The following is a 20,834-nucleotide window of genomic DNA, read 5'->3' as shown; positions in this document are numbered from 1 at the left end:
AGCAGCCAACAAACTGGCCTTCGAAACATCATCAAATGCGGAGAATGTGAAGTGTTCAAATGGATTTTATCACCAAATCAAAAAGTATTCAAATTTAATATATATATATAGTGACATATCCATAGTCGCACCCACCCTTTAACATAACTTAGCACATAAGCATAAGCACAATTATAAACATTTCTAATATTGTAAACAAAGAGCCTGGTGATAACATCGACATTGGTCAAGATCAAACTGTCCCCCTTTGGTAGACATAAACAATTCACCCTAAATATCACGCCACTGTCAATGTTCCCATCAGAGTACTATCCCACGCATAATTGCTGACGCAGCTCAAACTTCACTCAATTTTGACTCAAACTCTCTCAAAGCGAAGTTTGCTAAGCGACCGCAACAGTTAGATAAATCAGTTCATATTCGGGAAGCAAATCTGAATGTACTCAACAAAAGTAGCCGTTAAGTGAAAATAATAAATTGAAATATATTTTTTTATAGTAACCTAACGTGCAAAACTTAATTGGCGCAGCCGGTAGGATACGTCGGGAAAAATTAAAGATCGCTAAAGGATAATTAATTCCCAGATCTAACGCACAATCGCGACCGAAAGTGTTGTCGGAGTGTAATAAAAATTTTCTCGAATACGTATCCGCACAAGAACCTTCGGGTCATTAGTAGCTTAATAATATTGACCCTTTGGGCAATAAAGCTACTACAGTTAATAACGACTGGCTTTGCATATCGTTTGATCCCTGCAATACGTTATTACTGAGTCTTTTTAAGACACACACACAAAAAAAAAAAAAAACATTTACACAATAATCCATCACAAACTTTAACTTAAAATAAAAGTGCAAAATCAAAGAACAATAAAGTTCAAACCTACAAACTCAAAACTATTCAAAAAAAGTGTATTACACCAAGATGACAATGGAATTATCAGAACAACACCTCAACCAGGCCCTTTCACAACTTAGACAGGTGCCAAGCTTTGACGGATCAACGGATCAACTAAACGCCTTCATTAAAAGGATAGATTACATCCTACACCTGTATCCAACCCGAGATGTTAGACAACATAGCATCTTATACGGAGCCATCGAATTGCAAGTCACAGGAGATGCTCAGAGAATATCACAAAGGACAGCAGCCAACACTTGGCAGGAGCTGAGAAACGCATTGATTGAAGAATACAAAGTGCAGACACCATTTGAAGAACTCCTTCGACGCTTATACAACACGAATTACCAAGGAAACGTCCGTAAGTTCATCGAGGAGCTCGAGAATAAATCTTTTGTTATTTTAAATAAGTTAGCACTAGAAAATATACCTAGCAATACAACCCTTTATACAAATGCTATGAATAACACAATCAAAGATGTTATTACAAAAAAATTACCAGATAGGCTTTTCATGATGTTAGCCAGACACGACATTACGTCGACACAAAAACTAAAGCAAGTAGCTCAAAGAGAGGGATTATATGAAAATAGCGTTACTGAAAAACCTAAAAATAATAATGTTCAGGGAAATCCAAATAACAATCGTAGGAACATGGGAAATTATCAGCAAAATGCTAACCCAACCACCATTTCAAGTGGTTATTCCAACACGAATCAGAGTTATCACGCACAAAATAAACAGCATAATAAGTCCGAAGACAATCAGAAAGCTCACCACGAGTTCCAACAGAAATTAAGTCAAGGTAGATACCAAAATCCCTTAAACTACCAAAATCAGTCCCATTCACGCTTGAATGCACCAAACCCTCCGACTAAACGTCAAAGAGATAGTAACAGTGGGCAGATGAAAATGGATACATCCGAAAATTTTCATCAGCAAGCCTCGGAACAAACAGAACAAATCCATTCATAAAATTGATTATGAATGACGAAGTTCTAAAATGTGTCATCGACACAGGTTCAACCATAAATCTAATGAAAACAAACCGCTTAAATTTTCCAGTTTACAACGAAACATTAAAGGTTCACACCATAAATGGTGTTATTGAATTAAAACAAAGTATACGCTTAGGAGCAAGCAAAATTTGTCCGAGCAAACAAAAATTCTATATTCACGACTTCTCAGAGCATTATGATGTTCTGATTGGGAGAGAATACCTTGAGGCATGTCAAGCAAAAATAGACTATGCACAAGGATCCGTAACCTTAGGAGAATTTAACTTTTGTTTTAGATATAACGACGAAGAGGTCGAAGAGGACATGACCGCACAAGAGTGCCTTGATCCACCCTCAACAGAGGACAGACCATTTAACTTCGCTATTAATAATGAATTAATAGAAAACAATGAGTTTAGGCTAGAGCACCTAAACTCAGAAGAAAAAGAAAAAATAAAAAAAGTTTTACATGAATTTCGTGATATCCAGTACCATGAAGGTGACAATTTGACTTTCACTAGTACAATTAAACACAAAATTCTAACAAAACATGAGGACCCAATTTACAAGCGTCCATACAAATATCCTCAAATATACGATGAGGAAGTAAATAAACAAATAAGCGATATGATAAAACAAAATATCATACGTAAATCCAAATCCCCTTACTGCTCACCAGTAATAATCGTTCCAAAGAAAAACGATGCATCTGGAAAGCAAAAGTTCCGGTTAGTCATAGATTACCGCAATCTCAATGAACTAACTATTAATGATAAATACCCTATCCCGATCATGGATGAAATATTAGACAAACTTGGAAAATGTCAATATTTCACAACCATTGATCTAGCCAAAGGCTTCCACCAAATCCAAATGGATCCTGGTTCAATACCCAAGACCGCATTTTCGACTAAACATGGCCATTACGAGTACACTCGCATGCCATTCGGTCTTAAGAATGCACCTGCAACGTTCCAACGTTGTATGAACAATCTCTTAGAAGATTTAATTTTTAAGGATTGTCTGGTCTACTTAGACGACATTATTATTTTTTCCACTTCATTGGAGGAACACATTTTGTCGCTACAAAAGGTATTTAAGAAGCTTAGAGAAGCTAACTTAAAACTACAGTTGGATAAATGCGAGTTTATGAGAAAAGAAACTGAATTTCTCGGTCACATAATCACAACTGAGGGTATAAAACCAAATCCCAACAAGATACAAGCAATTGTCAAATTCCCAATTCCAAAAACCCCAAAAGAAATTAAATCATTTCTAGGATTATGTGGTTTCTATAGGAAATTTATACCAAATTTCGCTAATATAGTAAAACCATTAACACTTAAATTAAAAAAAGGAGCAAAAATCAATATAAAAGACAGAGACTACGAACTAGCGTTTGAAAAGCTAAAAGTACTCATAACATCCGACCCAATTTTAATATACCCTAACTTCGAAAAACCATTTTCATTAACTACAGACGCGAGTAATATGGCAATAGGGGCCGTCCTTTCGCAAGAGCATAAGCCTATATGCTATGCAAGTAGAACTCTCAACGAGCATGAGTTAAATTATTCAACGATTGAAAAAGAATTATTAGCAATCGTTTGGGCCACTAAATACTTTAGGTCCTATCTCTTTGGTCGACAATTTCAAATCCTTAGTGATCACAGACCACTCGTCTGGTTAAATAATATGAAAGAACCTAACATGAAATTACAAAGGTGGAAGATCAAGCTAAATGAGTTTGATTTCCAAATTAAATACGTCCCAGGAAAAGAAAATTATGTGGCAGATGCTCTGTCCAGAATTCAATTAAACGAAAACTTCTTAGGCGAAGATACAATTAGCACAAGAGCAACAATACATAGTGCTCAAGAAGACAACAGTAACCATTTACAAATCACAGAAAGACCACTTAATTATTATAATCGACAAATAGAATTTGAAAAAGGAACCGAGAACGAAACAAAAGTTACGAATTACTTTCACAAAACCAACATAAAAATTACGTACAAAGACATGACTAATACGCATGCCAAAGAATTAATAAAAGAATACTTATGCACAAAGAAAAGTGTGCTATACTTCCACAACGAAGCAGATTTTCCAATTTTTCAAGAAGCCTACTTAGAAATAATAAGTCCGAATAATTCAACAAAGGCAATGAAAACTAGTACAAAATTAATAGACCTTCAAACATACGCAGAATTCAAAGAATTAATATTAAAAAAGCACAAAGAATTATTACACCCAGGAATTGAAAAAACTATCAATTGGTTCAAAGAAACCCACTATTTCCCAGATTATCAAAATTTAATTCAAAATCTAATAAATGAATGTGAGATTTGCAACATCGCAAAAACAGAACACAGAGATACAAAATTAACTTTCGAAATAACTCCGGAAATCGCTAATATCCGAGAAAAATATGTAATGGATTTTTACATAGTAGGAGATAAACAATTTTTATCTTGCATTGATATCTATTCAAAATTTGCATCATTAATAGAAACAAAAAATAAGCAACTTAGCAGAAAACAGCGTTCAGGTTAACGAATTAAATTACATAATAGAAGCTATAAACAAAGGAATAGAAATCATGAACGAACTAGATCAAGAGAAACAAAAAGGAAAGAAATTAGATATCCTTATATTTAACTTACAACACTTTACAGAATATATAGAAGACATTGAGATGGGAATGCAGCTCACAAGATTAGGAATTTTTAACCCAAAATTACTAAAACATGACTATTTGTTGCATGTTAATTCTGAGAAATTGTTGAATACAAAAACTTCCACTTGGTTTAAATCAGATACAAACGAAATACTGATAATATCCCATATTCCTCGAGAAATAATAAAAAGCCCGGTATTCGAAATAATTCCATACCCGGATGAAAATAATAATATTTTGACAGAAATAGCTCATGAAAAATATTTTACCCAAGATAAAAAAGTTTATAGCAGAGAAACAAAAAAATTAATTAATAATGAATGTTTAACAGGAATTTTAAACCAAATAACATCAGAATGTAGTTATACTAAAATTTTGCAAAATTTTCAAATCAACTACATAGAACCAAATATAATTTTAACTTGGAATTTACCAAAAACTATATTAAACCATAATTGTATAAATAACGAAATAACAATAGAAGGAAACAATATAATAAAAATCTTTAATTGTTCATTGCAAATTAATGAAATTTCAATTTCAAACAATATGTTAGATTATACTCAAAGCATTTACGTAAGCAATGATGTTATAAAATTAGAACCACTTTCGTTTGTACAAACGAAACAAATTATAAATGCACATACAAAATTTAACAATGTATTCCAGATAATTACAATAACCATATTTGTAATCATATTAATAAGTTTAACACTGTATTTGACATATAAGTTCAAAAGCATACCTAAGAAATTAATTATAAAATATAAAAAACCCAAAGTAGAAGAAACACCTACAATAATAGGAGATATACCAATTCTAAAAGAAGAAAATGTTACACTATATCCAAACTTAAACACCTGAGGACAGGCACTTTTCTAATGGTTGGGGGAGTGACATATCCATAGTCGCACCCACCCTTTAACATAACTTAGCACATAAGCATAAGCACAATTATAAACATTTCTAATATTGTAAACAAAGAGCCTGGTGATAACATCGACATTGGTCAAGATCAAACTGTCCCCCTTTGGTAGACATAAACAATTCACCCTAAATATCACGCCACTGTCAATGTTCCCATCAGAGTACTATCCCACGCATAATTGCTGACGCAGCTCAAACTTCACTCAATTTTGACTCAAACTCTCTCAAAGCGAAGTTTGCTAAGCGACCGCAACAGTTAGATAAATCAGTTCATATTCGGGAAGCAAATCTGAATGTACTCAACAAAAGTAGCCGTTAAGTGAAAATAATAAATTGAAATATATTTTTTTATAGTAACCTAACGTGCAAAACTTAATTATATATATATAGAGAGAGAGAGAGTGTGTGTGCCTAACCAGAGTATTATAAGACTAACAGTAAGTATATAATTAAAACTATAGTTAAATTTATATAGAAGTAAGCAATTTGTTTGGGTTTTGCAGAAAACCGCTTTTGTTGGTTATTTTGTTTACCTTCTCGAATTGGATAAATCATAAAACATAGCTAAAAAATGATTTATAGGTCGCTTAATAACTTTCTGTGGTTTCTTTCGTCCCAATTTTTTCATAGCGGTGTAATAATGTTTTTGAGATTCGGTGAGAAACATTTCCAACACTCCTCCTTCATACTATAAAAGTGATGAGAATAGAATGAACATTTATTTTTATATACAAATACATACAATACACAATTAATAAATAAGTCAAATGATAGAACACACACACACACGCACACGCTAGTTATAAAACATCGATAACTGAATGAACAGCAACAATTGGGAAGAGGGTTTATAGATTATGTATTGTACAGTTCGGTTCAGTTCAGGTGAGGTGAGGTATAGAGGTATACAGGTAGTTGGATAGGTAGTTGCTTTATGTACAGATAAACAAATGCATAGTTTAGTTGTGGCTGGAGCAGGAGCTTAGGCCACATGGCTTACCTTCTTCTTGAGCATATTGAAGTTATCAATGATAACTCCAATGAACAGATTGAGCGTAAAGAACGATCCGCACACAATAAATATAACAAAATAAATATACGCATATAAATTGGCCTCGCGCTGCGGCTGCAGATCAACGCCACGCGCATCTACAGCATCCGCCATCACCTCCATCCAGCCCTCAAAGGTGGCCACCTGCAGCAGCGCCAAGTAGCCCATGCCCACATGATCGAAGGTGATTTTCGAATTGATCCACGTGTAGTTCTGCTCGATGCAGTCCCACTTATCGTTGACCTCCTGTAAGTTGCAAATGGAAAACATATTAATTGGAGCTTGGGCAATGTGGTTGGGTAATTGGGATTCGCCTGCTTGGGGCGGTCTGTTCGGCATACTTACAGTAATTGGCAGCAATTCGCCCAATTCATTGACGCATTTGAAAAATTTACCACCAAAGAATTGTACACCCATTATTGAGAAAATTAACCAAAAAACTAAACAAACCAAAAGTACATTGAAAATTGATGGTATTGCATACATGAGAGCATTTACTACAATCCGCATTCCTTGCCACCTGGAATAGAAATGTTTTATGAAATGCTAAATTGTTACGGGATCGGGATCGGACTACAATACATAAAGGCCGATTATAAATATATATAGGAATGTGCTTTCGTTTCTCATCTGTTCAAAAAATCTACACATAATATTTATATTTATATATATAAATTATATACAGTAGTGTTAACTGCTTATTTACAATGTTTACAAGGTTATTATAAACTATGTTCGTTAGCTATGTACATAAGTTGGTGGACATGACGGTGTGAACTACAAATAGATTTCTATTCGAAATTCATAAAGAAGACGAGATTGTATTAAAGCTCGGGCAACGCTTATGCCGAATCGTTCAAAGAAATAAGATACATACAAGAAAATGGAAACCTACGTGGACAGAGAGCTTACTTCATTAGTTTAGCATTAAGAGAAATCTCGCTTATCAGCAGTTGGTGCAATCTAAACCTAGACGACCCGGCCGGCTACTTACCTAGAGATCGCTCTCAGTGGACGCAGGGCGCGCAGGGTGCGCAGTGAGCGCAGGACCTTAAGGTTCTCATTCTCTTCAATGAGGAGCGAGAAAACGGAGACCTAGCCAAAAGATAAATACACATAATTAGATGTATGTATATATAATATATATAATATAAATATAGTACTTACAAACACTATGATAAAATCGAGTATGGTCCAAAAGCTGGTAAAATATTTGGAGAAGCCCAGCGCCAGCCACTTGAGCACCATTTCCAGTACAAAGATCAGGCTAAAGGAGAAATTCGTCCAGTAGAGCACACGCTTCAGCGTCTTATTGCTATCCAAATAGATGTCCTCGAAGCAGAGCGTAATACTCGACGCAAAGATCAACACTAGCACAAACCACTCAAAGGCTGGAGTATCGACAACCGTCAAGACAGCCGTTCGCACGCGTGTCCAATGCTTGGCGCTCGGTGTGTCCATGCAGGACATGAACCAGGGACAGCGGAAGTAAAAGCTGCACGACAAATTCAAATTGTTAATTGATAAAAATTCCTATATAGACATGGGTCAAAACTTCCCAATCCCATAACTCGGTCAAAACTCAACCGATTTCCACGAGGTTGGGCTTTTTATTCATGGTTAGGCCCCCACTTTAAAATGGCATTCAAATCTGACAACCTAATTTTGGGTCCAAATTCATGTAAATATTGTACCCTCAAAATTTCTATATAGACACGGGTCAAAACTTCCCAATCCCATAAATCGGTCAAAACTCAACCGATTTCCACGAGGTTGGGCTTTTTATTCATGGTTAGGCCCCCACTTTAAAATGGCATTCAAATCTGACAACCTAATTTTGGGTCCAAATTCATGTAAATATTATACCCTCAAAATTTCTATATAGACATGGGTCAAAACTTCCCAATCCCATAACTCTGTCAAAACTCAACCGATTTCCACGAGGTTGGGCTTTTTATTCATGGGTAGGCACCCACTTTAAAATGGCATTCAAATCTGACAACCTAATTTTGGGTCCAAATTCATGTAAATATTGTACCCTCCAAATTTCTATATAGACATGGGTCAAAACTTCCCAATCCCATAACTCGGTCAAAACTCAACCGATTTCCACGAGGTTGGGCTTTTTATTCATGGTTAGGCCCCCACTTTAAAATGGCATTCAAATCTGACAACCTAATTTTGGGTCCAAATTCATGTAAATATTATACCCTCAAAATTTCTATATAGACATAGGTCAAAACTTCCCAATCTCATAACTCGGTCAAAACTCAACCGATTTCCACGAGGTTGGGCTTTTTATTCATGGTTAGGCCCCCACTTTAAAATGGCATTCAAATCTAACAACCTAATTTTTGGTGCAAATTCATGTAAATATTATACCCTCAAAATTTCTATATAGACATGGGTCAAAACTTCCCAATCCCATAACTCGGTCAAAACTCAACCGATTTCCACGAGGTTGGGCATTTTATTCATGGTTAGGCCCCACTTTAAAATGGCATTCAAATCTGACAACCTAATTTTGCTTCCAAATTCCTGTAATTATTATACCCTCAAAATTTCTATATAGACATGGGTCAAAACTTCCCAATCCCATAACTCGGTCAAAACTCAACCGATTTCCACGAGGTTGGGCTTTTTATTCATGGTTAGGCCCCCACTTTAAAATGGCATTCAAATCTGACAACCTTATTGTGGGTCCCAATTCATGTAAATATTATACCCTCAAAATTTCTATATAGACATGCGTCAAAACTTCCCAATCCCATAACTCGGTCAAAACTCAACCGATTTCCACGAGGTTGGGCTTTTTATTCATGGTTAGGCCCCCACTTTAAAATGGCATTCAAATCTGACAACCTAATTTTGGGTCCAAATTCATGTAAATTTATACCCTCAAAATTTCTATATAGACATAGGTCAAAACTTCCCAATCTCATAACTCGGTCAAAACTCAACCGATTTCCACGAGGTTGGCCTTTTTATTTATGGTTAGGCCCCCACTTTAAAATGGCATTCAAATCTGACAACCTAATTTTGGGTCCAAATTCATGTAAATATTGTACCCTCAAAATTTCTATATAGACATGGGTCAAAACTTCCCAATCCCATAACTCGGTCAAAACTCAACCGATTTTCACGAGGTTGGGCATTTTATTCATGGTTAGGTCCCCACTTTAAAATGGCATTCAAATCTGACAACCTAATTTTGGGTCCACATTCATGTAAATATTGTACCCTCAAAATTTCTATATAGACATGGGTCAAAACTTCCCAATCCCATAACTCGGTCAAAACTCAACCGAAGTTCACGAGGTTGGACATTTTATTCATGGTTAGGTCCCCACTTTAAAATGGCATTCAAATCTGACAACCTAATTTTGGGTCCAAATTCAAGTAAATATTATACCCTCAAAATTCATGTAAATATTATACCCTCAAAATTTCTATATAGACATGCGTCAAAACTTCCCAATCCCATAACTCGGTCAAAACTCAACCGATTTCCACGAGGTTGGGCTTTTTATTCATGGTTAGGCACCCACTTTAAAATGGCATTCAAATCTGACAACCTAATTTTGGGTCCAAATTCATGTAAAAAAATCAAAATTTCTATATAGACATGGGTCAAAACTTCCCAATCCCATAACTCGGTCAAAACTCAACCGAAGTTCACGAGGTTGGGCATTTTATTCATGGTTAGGTCCCCACTTTAAAATGGCATTCAAATCTGACAACCTAATTTTGGGTCCAAATTCATGTAAATATTATACCCTCAAAATTTCTATAAATTCATGTAATTATTATACCCTCAAAATTTCTATATAGACATGGGTCAAAACTTCCCAATCTCATCCCTCGGTCAAAACTCAACCGATTTCCACGAGGTTGGGCTTTTTATTCATGGTTAGGCCCGCACTTTCAAATGGCATTCAAATCTGACAACCTAATTTTGGGTCCAAATTCATGTAAATATTATACCCTCAAAATTTCTATACAGACATGGGTCAAAACTTCCCAATCTCATAACTCGGTCAAAACTCAACCGATTTCCACGAGGTTGGGCTTTTTATTCATGGTTAGGCCCCCATTTTAAAATGGCATTCAAATCTAACAACCTAATTTTTGGTCCAAATTCATGTAAATATTATACCCTCAAAATTTCTATATAGACATGCGTCAAAACTTCCCAATCCCATAACTCGGGCAAAACTCAACCGATTTCCACGAGGTTGGGCTTTTTATTCATGGTTAGGCACCCACTTTAAAATGGCATTTAAATCTGACAACCTAATTTTGGGTCCAAATTCATGTAAATATTGCACCCTCAAAATTTCTATATAGACATGGGTCAAAACTTCCCAATCCCATAACTCGGTCAAAACTCAACCGATTTCCACGAGGTTGGGCTTTTTATTCATGGTTAGGCCCCCACTTTAAAATGGCATTCAAATCTGACAACCTAATTTTGGGTCCAAATTCATGTAATTATTATACCCTCAAAATTTCTATATAGACATGGGTCAAAACTTCCCAATCTCATAACTCGGTCAAAACTCAACCGATTTCCACGAGGTTGGTCTTTTTATTCATGGTTAGGCCCCCACTTTAAAATGGCATTCAAATCTGACAACCTAATTTTGGGTCCAAATTCATGTAAATATTGCACCCTCAAAATTTCTATATAGACATGGGTCAAAACTTCCCAATCCCATAACTCGGTCAAAACTCAACCGAAGTTCACGAGGTTGGGCATTTTATTCATGGTTAGGTCCCCACTTTAAAATGGCATTCAAATCTGACAACCTAATTTTGGGTCCAAATTCATGTAAATATTATACCCTCAAAATTTCTATATAGGCATGGGTCAAAACTTCCCAATCCCATAACTCGGTCAAAACTCAACCGATTTCCACGAGGTTGGGCTTTTTATTCATGATTAGGCCCCCACTTTAAAATGGCATTCAAATCTGACAACCTAATTTTGGGTCCAAATTCATGTAATTATTATACCCTCAAAATTTCTATATAGACATGGGTCAAAACTTCCCAATCTCATAACTCGGTCAAAACTCAACCGATTTCCACGAGGTTGGTCTTTTTATTCATGGTTAGGCCCCCATTTTAAAATGGCATTCAAATCTAACAACCTAATTTTTGGTCCAAATTCATGTAAATATTATACCCTCAAAATTTCTATATAGACATGCGTCAAAACTTCCCAATCCCATAACTCGGGCAAAACTCAACCGATTTCCACGAGGTTGGGCTTTTTATTCATGGTTAGGCACCCACTTTAAAATGGCATTTAAATCTGACAACCTAATTTTGGGTCCAAATTCATGTAAATATTGCACCCTCAAAATTTCTATATAGACATGGGTCAAAACTTCCCAATCCCATAACTCGGTCAAAACTCAACCGATTTCCACGAGGTTGGGCTTTTTATTCATGGTTAGGCCCCCACTTTAAAATGGCATTCAAATCTGACAACCTAATTTTGGGTCCAAATTCATGTAATTATTATACCCTCAAAATTTCTATATAGACATGGGTCAAAACTTCCCAATCTCATAACTCGGTCAAAACTCAACCGATTTCCACGAGGTTGGTCTTTTTATTCATGGTTAGGCCCCCACTTTAAAATGGCATTCAAATCTGACAACCTAATTTTGGGTCCAAATTCATGTAAATATTATACCCTCAAAATTTCTATAAATTCATGTAAATATTATACCCTCAAAATTTCTATATAGACATGCGTCAAAACTTCCCAATCCCATAACTCGGTCAAAACTCAACCGAAGTTCACGAGGTTGGGCATTTTATTCATGGTTAGGTCCCCACTTTAAAATGGCATTTAAATCTGACAACCTAATTTTGGGTCCAAATTCATGTAAATATTGCACCCTCAAAATTTCTATATAGACATGGGTCAAAACTTCCCAATCCCATAACTCGGTCAAAACTCAACCGAAGTTCACGAGGTTGGGCATTTTATTCATGGTTAGGTCCCCACTTTAAAATGGCATTCAAATCTGACAACCTAATTTTGGGTCCAAATTCATGTAAATATTATACCCTCAAAATTTCTATATAGGCATGGGTCAAAACTTCCCAATCCCATAACTCGGTCAAAACTCAACCGATTTCCACGAGGTTGGGCTTTTTATTCATGATTAGGCCCCCACTTTAAAATGGCATTCAAATCTGACAACCTAATTTTGGGTCCAAATTCATGTAATTATTATACCCTCAAAATTTCTATATAGACATGGGTCAAAACTTCCCAATCTCATAACTCGGTCAAAACTCAACCGATTTCCACGAGGTTGGTCTTTTTATTCATGGTTAGGCCCCCACTTTAAAATGGCATTCAAATCTGACAACCTAATTTTGGGTCCAAATTAATGTAAATATTATACCCTCAAAATTTCTATAAATTCATGTAAATATTGTACCCTCAAAATTTCTATATAGACATGGGTCAAAACTTCCCAATCCCATAACTCGGTCAAAACTCAACCGATTTCCACGAGGTTGGGCTTTTTATTCATGGTTAGGCCCCCACTTTCAAATGGCATTCAAATCTGACAACCTAATTTTGGGTCCAAATTCATGTAAATATTATACCCTCAAAATTTCTATATAGACATGGGTCAAAACTTCCCAATCCCATAACTCGGTCAAAACTCAACCGATTTCCACGAGGTTGGGCTTTTTATTCATGGTTAGGCCCCCACTTTCAAATGGCATTCAAATCTGACAACCTAATTTTGGGTCCAAATTCATGTAAATATTATACCCTCAAAATTTCTATATAGACATGGGTCAAAACTTCCCAATCCCATAACTCGGTAAAAACTCAACCGATTTCCACGAGGTTGGGCTTTTTATTCATGGTTAGGCACCCACTTTAAAATGGCATTCAAATCTGACAACCTAATTTTGGGTCCAAATTCATGTAAATATTGTACCCTCAAAATTTCTATATAGACATGGGTCAAAACTTCCCAATCTCATAACTCGGTCAAAACTTAACCGATCTCCACGAGGTTGGGCTTTTTATTCATGGTTAGGCCCCCACTTTCAAATGGCATTCAAATCTGACAACGTAATTTTGGGTCCAAATTCATGTAAATATTATACCCTCAAAATTTCTATATAGACATGCGTCAAAACTTCCCAATCCCATAACTCGGTCAAAACTCAACCGATTTCCACGAGGTTGGGCTTTTTATTCATGGTTAGGCACCCACTTTCAAATGGCATTCAAATCTGACAACCTAATTTTGGGTCCAAATTCATGTAAGTATTATACCCTCAAAATTTCTATATAGACATGGGTCAAAACTTCCCAATCCCATAACTCGGTCAAAACTCAACCGATTTCCACGAGGTTGGGCTTTTTATTCATGGTTAGGCCCCCACTTTCAAATGGCATTCAAATCTGACAACCTAATTTTGGGTCCAAATTCATGTAAATATTATACCCTCAAAATTTCTATATAGACATGGATCAAAACTTCCCAATCCCATAACTCGGTCAAAACTCAACCGATTTCCACGAGGTTGGGCTTTTTATTCATGGTTAGGCCCCCACTTTAAAATGGCATTCAAATCTGACAACCGAATTATTGGTCCAAATTCATGTAAATATTATACCCTCAAAATTTCTATATAGACATGGGTCCAAACTTCCCAATCCCATAACTCGGTCAAAACTCATGGTTTGAGCTGTGGCTTTATATAAAGTTTATGTAGTAGATACTCACTGATCGTAGCACTTTTGTGGGAAGCAATCATCTGGCACTTTTGGCGGCTTTGTCTGGCCATAGCTCGGAAAAGTCATGGGGTCATTGTAGGCGCCCTGCGAGTTACGTCTCCCACCGACAGTGAGATCGTCTACGTAGGAAACCAGACAATGCCATGGTTTTTCGGTCAGTCGTGAAAACGCCGACGGCTTTGTTGTCGCCGCCATCGGCTCAGTCTTCTCGCTAGCCCGCTCTGGTTGCTGGCCATTGGACATGGAGCGTGGACCGGCGTGTGCCGAGCTACTGTTATCGGCGGCGCCCGAGCTGCGCGATTCGGTGCGGCCCGATTGAAAGGAAGCGGCTTTGTCTAGTCTCGATTGTGGATGCTCGGCGCGGCGCTTGGATGCGCCCGCGCCCACAGCCGTTGGGTGCATTGTTTTTGTTGCGGCTGCTGTTGTTGCAATTGTGGTTTGTATGCTTGTGGCATGATAGTGCTGCTGGTGCTCAGTGAGGGCAGCCAGCGGCGGTGTTGCCTTTAGCGATGAAATTTGCGCCAGTGTCGGTGGCTCTATGCTCGATTTCAGGGATGTTGGCGGCGTTGCCGGCACACCTCCATTCGGATTGTTGGCCTCGCGGCACATTTGCTGTTTCTGTATGAGCAAATTCTCATACGAATTGGTGCTCTTCAGCGAGAGGCTGTCGAGGCGCAGCTGTTCGCTGTTGTGAAACTTGCGCGGCATCTTCTCCGACTCGATGCGCAGCGTCGATATGGGCTTATCCTCCTCGGGCAGCTCCTCGACGCGTTCGATCAGCGACAGGCGCTTAAAGCGATCGAACTGCACGCTAAACGGATCATTCTTGCGGCGCATGAAGGGCGACTGCCCGCCGCCGGTGCTGCTGCTGCCACTGGTGGCTGCGACGGCCAGCGCCTCCATGGCCGCGAAGGGTGCGTGTATTTGATCACAGATTTTGCGTATTTCGTTCGATATGCTAAAGTCCTCGTCGATTTTGCGCTGCTTTTCTAGGCTGCGACGCTTCAGCTTGACGGACTGACGCTGGGCGGCGGCGCTGACGGACTGCGAGCGTCGCGGCACACTGGACAGATCGTAGCTATCGTAAGGATTCAGCGGATGCACCACCTCATCGGCAGCGGTGCGCTCCGAGGCGCCGGTTATCACAGCAATATGATCCATTATGGCCTTGGTCGCCTCATCGGCAGCTGGCGAGGGCTCAGCGAGCGTGGAGATTTTGCGCTCCAGCGAGCTGGTCGAACGCTTGATCTCCTCCAGCTCCTTCTCGAAACTCTGTATGATATTGTCGAATTCGGAGTGCTCCATCAGCGGTTCGCTCTCCTGCTGCCCATTGCCAGTGCTGGAGTGCCTGGAGTCCAGCGTTTGCATTATGGAATTGGATATGTAGCTGAGATTCGACTTGATGCTGCTGGTGGTTGTCTTCTTTTTGGCCAGCAGCTCGTCGTCCTCCTGCAAAAACTGAAACAGCTCCTTCTGATCGCAATTGAGCAGCTCCTCGCGCAGATTCGCCTGCTGCGACAGCAGCTCATCCTGCTCCAGGGATATGGAGTTTAGCGAGTGCCCGCTCGAGTGCCGCCGCATGGCGCTCTCCTCCGACTTGAGGCTGCGCGAGGGCAGCAGCGAACGCTGCGATTGCCCGCTGGACTGCGACAGGCGATCCAGCGACTTGCGGTAGCTGGGCGAACGTGTTAACAGCGACTTTTGATACTTGAGATAGGCCTCGTCGGTGTCCTGCAGCGAATCGCCGCGCGCAAACGAGCCGCTGCGCTGATCCGCCGCATAGGCATAGGGATCTGTGTCCGTCGAATTGTACTGGCCCAGCAGGCGCAGCTCTATGGACTCTGTGTAGGTGGCCTCGTCACGCGAATCGTTCTGCTGTGTGCCCACGCCCGAGGAGATCTGATGCTGCAATCTGCCCGCCATCGACGTGAGATTGTTGTCGCCCCCATTGCTGTTGCCATTGCTCGTGGCGGACAGCATGGCGCACTCGTAAGTCGGTGGCAGATAATCAGCAGCCGGCTGCTGCAACTGTTGCTGCTGCTGCTGCTGGTCTGCTGCCTCTGCCGTCTCATCGTACTCGAGGCCATCGACTATGGTGTGCAGGCCATCGCTGAGCGGAATTTGGAAGCCAAAATCCGAGCCAGAAACTGGTCGATTCATAGATTCCTGTGAATGTTTAATAAATCTATAAGCTGCGACTTGCATTGAATATTTGTGGGCCACTCACCTGGTAGCTTAATCTATGGAACTTTGTTTCCGCCAGCAGGCCGGACTTGTCCATTTCTCTGGCTGCGACATGCGCCTGCTGCGCCTCGAGCACAATCTGTTGAAACTTTTCCGCGTACTTGCGCTCCTTGCGATCCTTGCGCTCCTGTCGCTTCTTGCGTATCAGATCGCGCACACGCTCAATGCTGCGGGCCAATTTTGACTCCTCGCCCACCTCCTACACGAAGAGAAAAGTCTAGATTAGCCGACGCGTTGCATTGTTAAGGGTATGCAAAGATAAAGGTTTCACTACAATATTGAAATTTTTGGAATGTTCACACATTTATATATATGCTATATATAGTCAATCATTTATCCAATGCAATATACAATCTAACGGCAAAAAGCTAAACATCGAGAAACACAAAAGTTGCAAATTTTACAAATAACAATAACAATCAATATGCAGCCTGGGGATATTATTTACACGCGGTTTTTTAATTTTTCTTGGTTAAGAATTTTTTTGGGGTTTTTTTTTTTTTAAATTAACAAAAAACAGCAAACAATTTGTTTAAGTAGTTTTTAAGTTTGAGTTTGAAAAAATTACCTTTTTCTTGAAAATCTGTTTAACGGTTTTTGTGTATTTAAATGTTGTTAAATTGTTGGGATATTATTTTTTTGGTATTTTTTTGGTATATTGTGGTGTGTGTGTTTAGTATTTAAAAGTTTAAACGCATTGTGCAAAGTTGACGAACAAAGTTTTAGTTTTTTTTTTTTTTTTTAGTAAATTCAAGTAAATTTAGTGCAAATAGAAATATTATCAGATAAGTATTTAAGACTTAGACACTGAGACTTAGACAGGATTACATAAAAGAAATGCATAAGACATACGTTAAGTAAATACAACAACGAAAATACGTAATTTCGAGCAGCGCCGAAATTAAGCACAATCTATTTTTTTTGTGCATATCAAATAAATGATTAAACAATTCAAATAGTTTTAGTGAATGAAAATGAGAATTTGGGCTGTTAATTTAAAGATTTGTGTGTATGTTACACCTTTTGTAAAAAGTGCGTTTCAATTTTGTTCAGTGTATAATTCAATTGGCATCAATTTTTTTATGCATTTGTGTTAAATGTGAGTTGTTTTTAGTTGTTTTTTACTTGGCTAAGTTATAGACACACACACATATTCACGCCGAACAAACAATGCAATGCAAATTCGTATAAACACCATATAGAGTATATAAGTTGTATAAATAGTTAATTAATTACTTTGTTTTAGTTTTTAGCGTTTTGGTTTTTATGACAAGCATGGCTTGTGCTCAAGACTTGGGTTTTTGTTTAAGGAATTTCCTTTGTTTAAATGGATTAACATTGTTTTGCACGCACATAGACACATTTAACGTTTAGACATAAACATTTACATAACAATCGATAAGAGATTTGCTAAAGGGATTATGCATTGGACTTGCCTCTTTCTTGGATTTTAGCTCCTCGGAATTGAAGCTGTTGAGCAACAGGGCCAAGAACAAGTTTAGGACCATGAAGTTTCCCATCACCAGAGTGGGCAAAAATATGGCGAAGCAGGTCGAGGCGCCTTGCTGTGAATTGACAAACATTATAAAGTATAATTAAATATTAAAACTGGTGTAAAACTTGCCTCCTCTTCGGCGCGCATACAATCCCAGAGCGGTTCAATCCATTCGCCACACAATATGCGAAAAATCATCATGAACGAGTGAAAGAAATCATTGAAATTCCATCTATATAAAAGAATATTATAAATATGTGCACAAGCAATTATGTCTAGCTGTTGTCTTGCCTGGGCACGGGATCTGGCGCAAACTTTTCGGCTGTGTAGTCTTTGGAAAACAATTGCATGCCGATCACGGCAAATATATAGATGACTATAACAAGGATCAACGTGAGGTTGCCGAGCGCACCAATCGTCGATATAATGATGCTCAACAGCACCTTCATCGTTGTCCAAGACTGTGCCAGCTTCAGCACGCGCAACTGCAACGGGCGAAGGAACCAGATTAAAATCTGTTAAAATTATAGCTAAAAAATGTGTTGACTTACCAAGCGCAGGCCGCGCAACACGCTGAGGCCATCGACCAGCTCGAAGATGATATCCAGCAGGCTGGCTGTGACAATGATCAGATCGAATATGTTCCAGCCGCACAGGAAGAACTCCTTGGAGAGGGCCATCAGCTTGACAATGCACTCGAATGTGAAAATGGACGTAAAGACCTGCGCGAAAATAGTTGTTAATATTGTGTTGACAAATCTCAGCTGTCAATCAATGCCACCTTATTGCCCACATCGAGGGCATTGCGAAAGCTCTCGCTCATGCCATGATGCTCCATGGCCAGAAAAGCGGTGTTCAAGACAATGCACAGCGTAATGGCCAGTTCGAAGAGCGGATCTCGCACCACCTTGTAGAGACAGTTCTGAAACTGCAGCCAGCTCTCGTAATCCGCGCAGCAGTGCACGCAGCGATCACAATTCCGATCGGGCAGGTCATCTGTAAGGTGCAGAAACGTGAGTATATATTGGAACTATGATGATTCGACTCTTGCTATGCTCACCAATCACGACCACCTCTGAGGAATACTCTTGATGCAGAGCATAGACATTGTGATTTTTGATGCGCGCAATATTGCCGTTGCATTTGATTAGGCGCACCTCGCGCGGCGACAGCGCCAGCTCCACGGTGGAGACATGTCCCATTTCGTTGGCCGTGTCCTGCTCCTCGTGATCATCGACAACGCCGGAATCATCCTGAGAGGACTCGCGATTGACGCCGCCACTTGAATTCGAGCTGGTCTGGCGACTGCTCGTCATCAGCTGACCCTTGTAGTCCGAGGGGTACAGCATGTTGGGATTCTTTATGCTGCCCTCCCTAAAGCTGATGCGTGTCTTCGACTGCGAGGTGGCCGCCGTTTCCGTTTGGACAAGCTGCTGTTGCTGCTGCTGTTGTTGTTGTTGCTGCTCCATTTGCTGCTGCGCCTGCAGGGCCAGCGCCGAGGGACGCTCTGTGGTGCTGTTGCGCGGACTGGGTCCAGGGCTGGGCGTTGCCGAGAGAGATTTAATGTGTTCCTGCTCGACGCCATTGCTGCCATTGTTGCTGGTATTATCTTTGCCGCCTTTGGTCTTTTTTCGGCGCGTCTTCTTCTTGCTGTAGGAGGCCAGGAGCACGCCTTTGCGTGAGTCGATCTTCTTTTTGTTGTTCTTGCTGAGCTTCTTCACGTTCAGCACAGATGGATCAAAGCTAAACGTGGAATCGTCACGATGATCCAACAGATCTTTTTTGCGCTCCTGAAAATAACAACAAAAACAGGCATGAGCTAAGATTGGATTCCAAAGGAGTTTGTTGCTTGCCTCATTTGTTATCTCCGCCTCCTCCTCGTAGCTCAATGCGACGACAGCCAACATCAGATTAATTAAGTAGAATGAGCCGAAAAACACAACCACAGTAAAAAATATGACGCTCATTGGACCGCAAGCCGCCAGCACCTGCAAACGGGATAAACGGATTAGTGAGTGAGCAGCCGAGAAGCCAGCAACTGCCCTACCATATTGTAAACGTTCTCCCAGTAGTCCAGTGTGATCAATTGGAACGTTGTCAGCATGGACCACATGAAGTTGTCGAAGTTCGTGTAGCCGTGATTGGGATTGTCGCCGACGCAGATGCACATGAAGCCGAGCGGGCAATGGCGGGCGCCCGTCAGATTGCCGCAGATCGTGGGCAGCTCCTCATCATCGTACAGCCAGTTGTCCGTATCGTTGACCCAACTGCAACAGTAGCAAAAATCATACAGTAAATGCATTCATATAAATCTAATCTAGTTGCTTGTTTACATTTTCCAATCCAGATGCGATATGTTGGTCCAATCTGTGGGCACATTGCGTACGCATTTGTTGCGCAATTCCCCCATGTAGACCTGCAGCGCGAAGAGGGCAAACACCATCAGGCAGAAGATGGTCAATGTCATGACCTCCGCCAATTGGCGAAACGAATGCAAGAGTGCGTTAATAATTGTCTTCAGGCCGGGCATGATGGACACCGTCTTTAGGGCGCGCAGCACACGAAATGTCCGCAAACCAGCCAGATTGCCCACCTCCATGCCAATGGTCGCATATCCACTGGTGATAACCACAAAGTCCAGCCAATTCCATGGATTACGCAAATACGTGTACTTGTTGAGCAAAAAGCCTTTGGCAATGATTTTGATTACCATTTCAATTGAGTAAATGGCTAGGAAGATATATCTGTAT

At 39.6% G+C, this 20,834-nt stretch overlaps 1 protein-coding gene across 4 annotated transcripts in view; it reads right to left on the bottom strand.

Moving 5' to 3' along the window:
- The window catches only part of NaCP60E (Na channel protein 60E), a 96,130-nt gene that overhangs the window by 17,036 nt on the left and 58,260 nt on the right, over positions 1-20,834 (bottom strand). The window contains exons 5-21 of one of the 4 annotated variants that reach the window (XM_070210020.1): positions 20,418-20,828; positions 20,132-20,351; positions 19,938-20,072; positions 19,145-19,874; positions 18,866-19,080; positions 18,636-18,806; positions 18,376-18,569; positions 18,214-18,316; positions 18,026-18,154; positions 17,158-17,172; positions 16,573-16,788; positions 14,335-16,511; positions 7,724-8,051; positions 7,551-7,651; positions 6,902-7,076; positions 6,506-6,802; positions 6,039-6,193 (exon numbers count right to left, since the gene is read on the bottom strand). In XM_070210020.1, the coding sequence (XP_070066121.1) occupies positions 6,039-6,193; positions 6,506-6,802; positions 6,902-7,076; positions 7,551-7,651; positions 7,724-8,051; positions 14,335-16,511; positions 16,573-16,788; positions 17,158-17,172; positions 18,026-18,154; positions 18,214-18,316; positions 18,376-18,569; positions 18,636-18,806; positions 18,866-19,080; positions 19,145-19,874; positions 19,938-20,072; positions 20,132-20,351; positions 20,418-20,828 (5,772 nt within the window). Of the gene's footprint in view, positions 1-6,038; positions 6,194-6,505; positions 7,077-7,550; positions 7,652-7,723; positions 8,052-14,334; positions 16,512-16,572; positions 16,789-17,157; positions 17,173-18,025; positions 18,155-18,213; positions 18,317-18,375; positions 18,570-18,635; positions 18,807-18,865; positions 19,081-19,144; positions 19,875-19,937; positions 20,073-20,131; positions 20,352-20,417; positions 20,829-20,834 lie in introns of all 4 variants that reach the window. The other 3 variants (XM_070210019.1, XM_070210017.1, XM_070210018.1) reach the window with 3 other exon arrangements.

Source organism: Drosophila virilis, chromosome 5 (genome assembly GCF_030788295.1).
Source record: "Drosophila virilis strain 15010-1051.87 chromosome 5, Dvir_AGI_RSII-ME, whole genome shotgun sequence".
Classification (NCBI taxonomy): domain Eukaryota; kingdom Metazoa; phylum Arthropoda; class Insecta; order Diptera; family Drosophilidae; genus Drosophila; species Drosophila virilis.
This window is presented reverse-complemented; position numbering and strand designations above follow the sequence as displayed.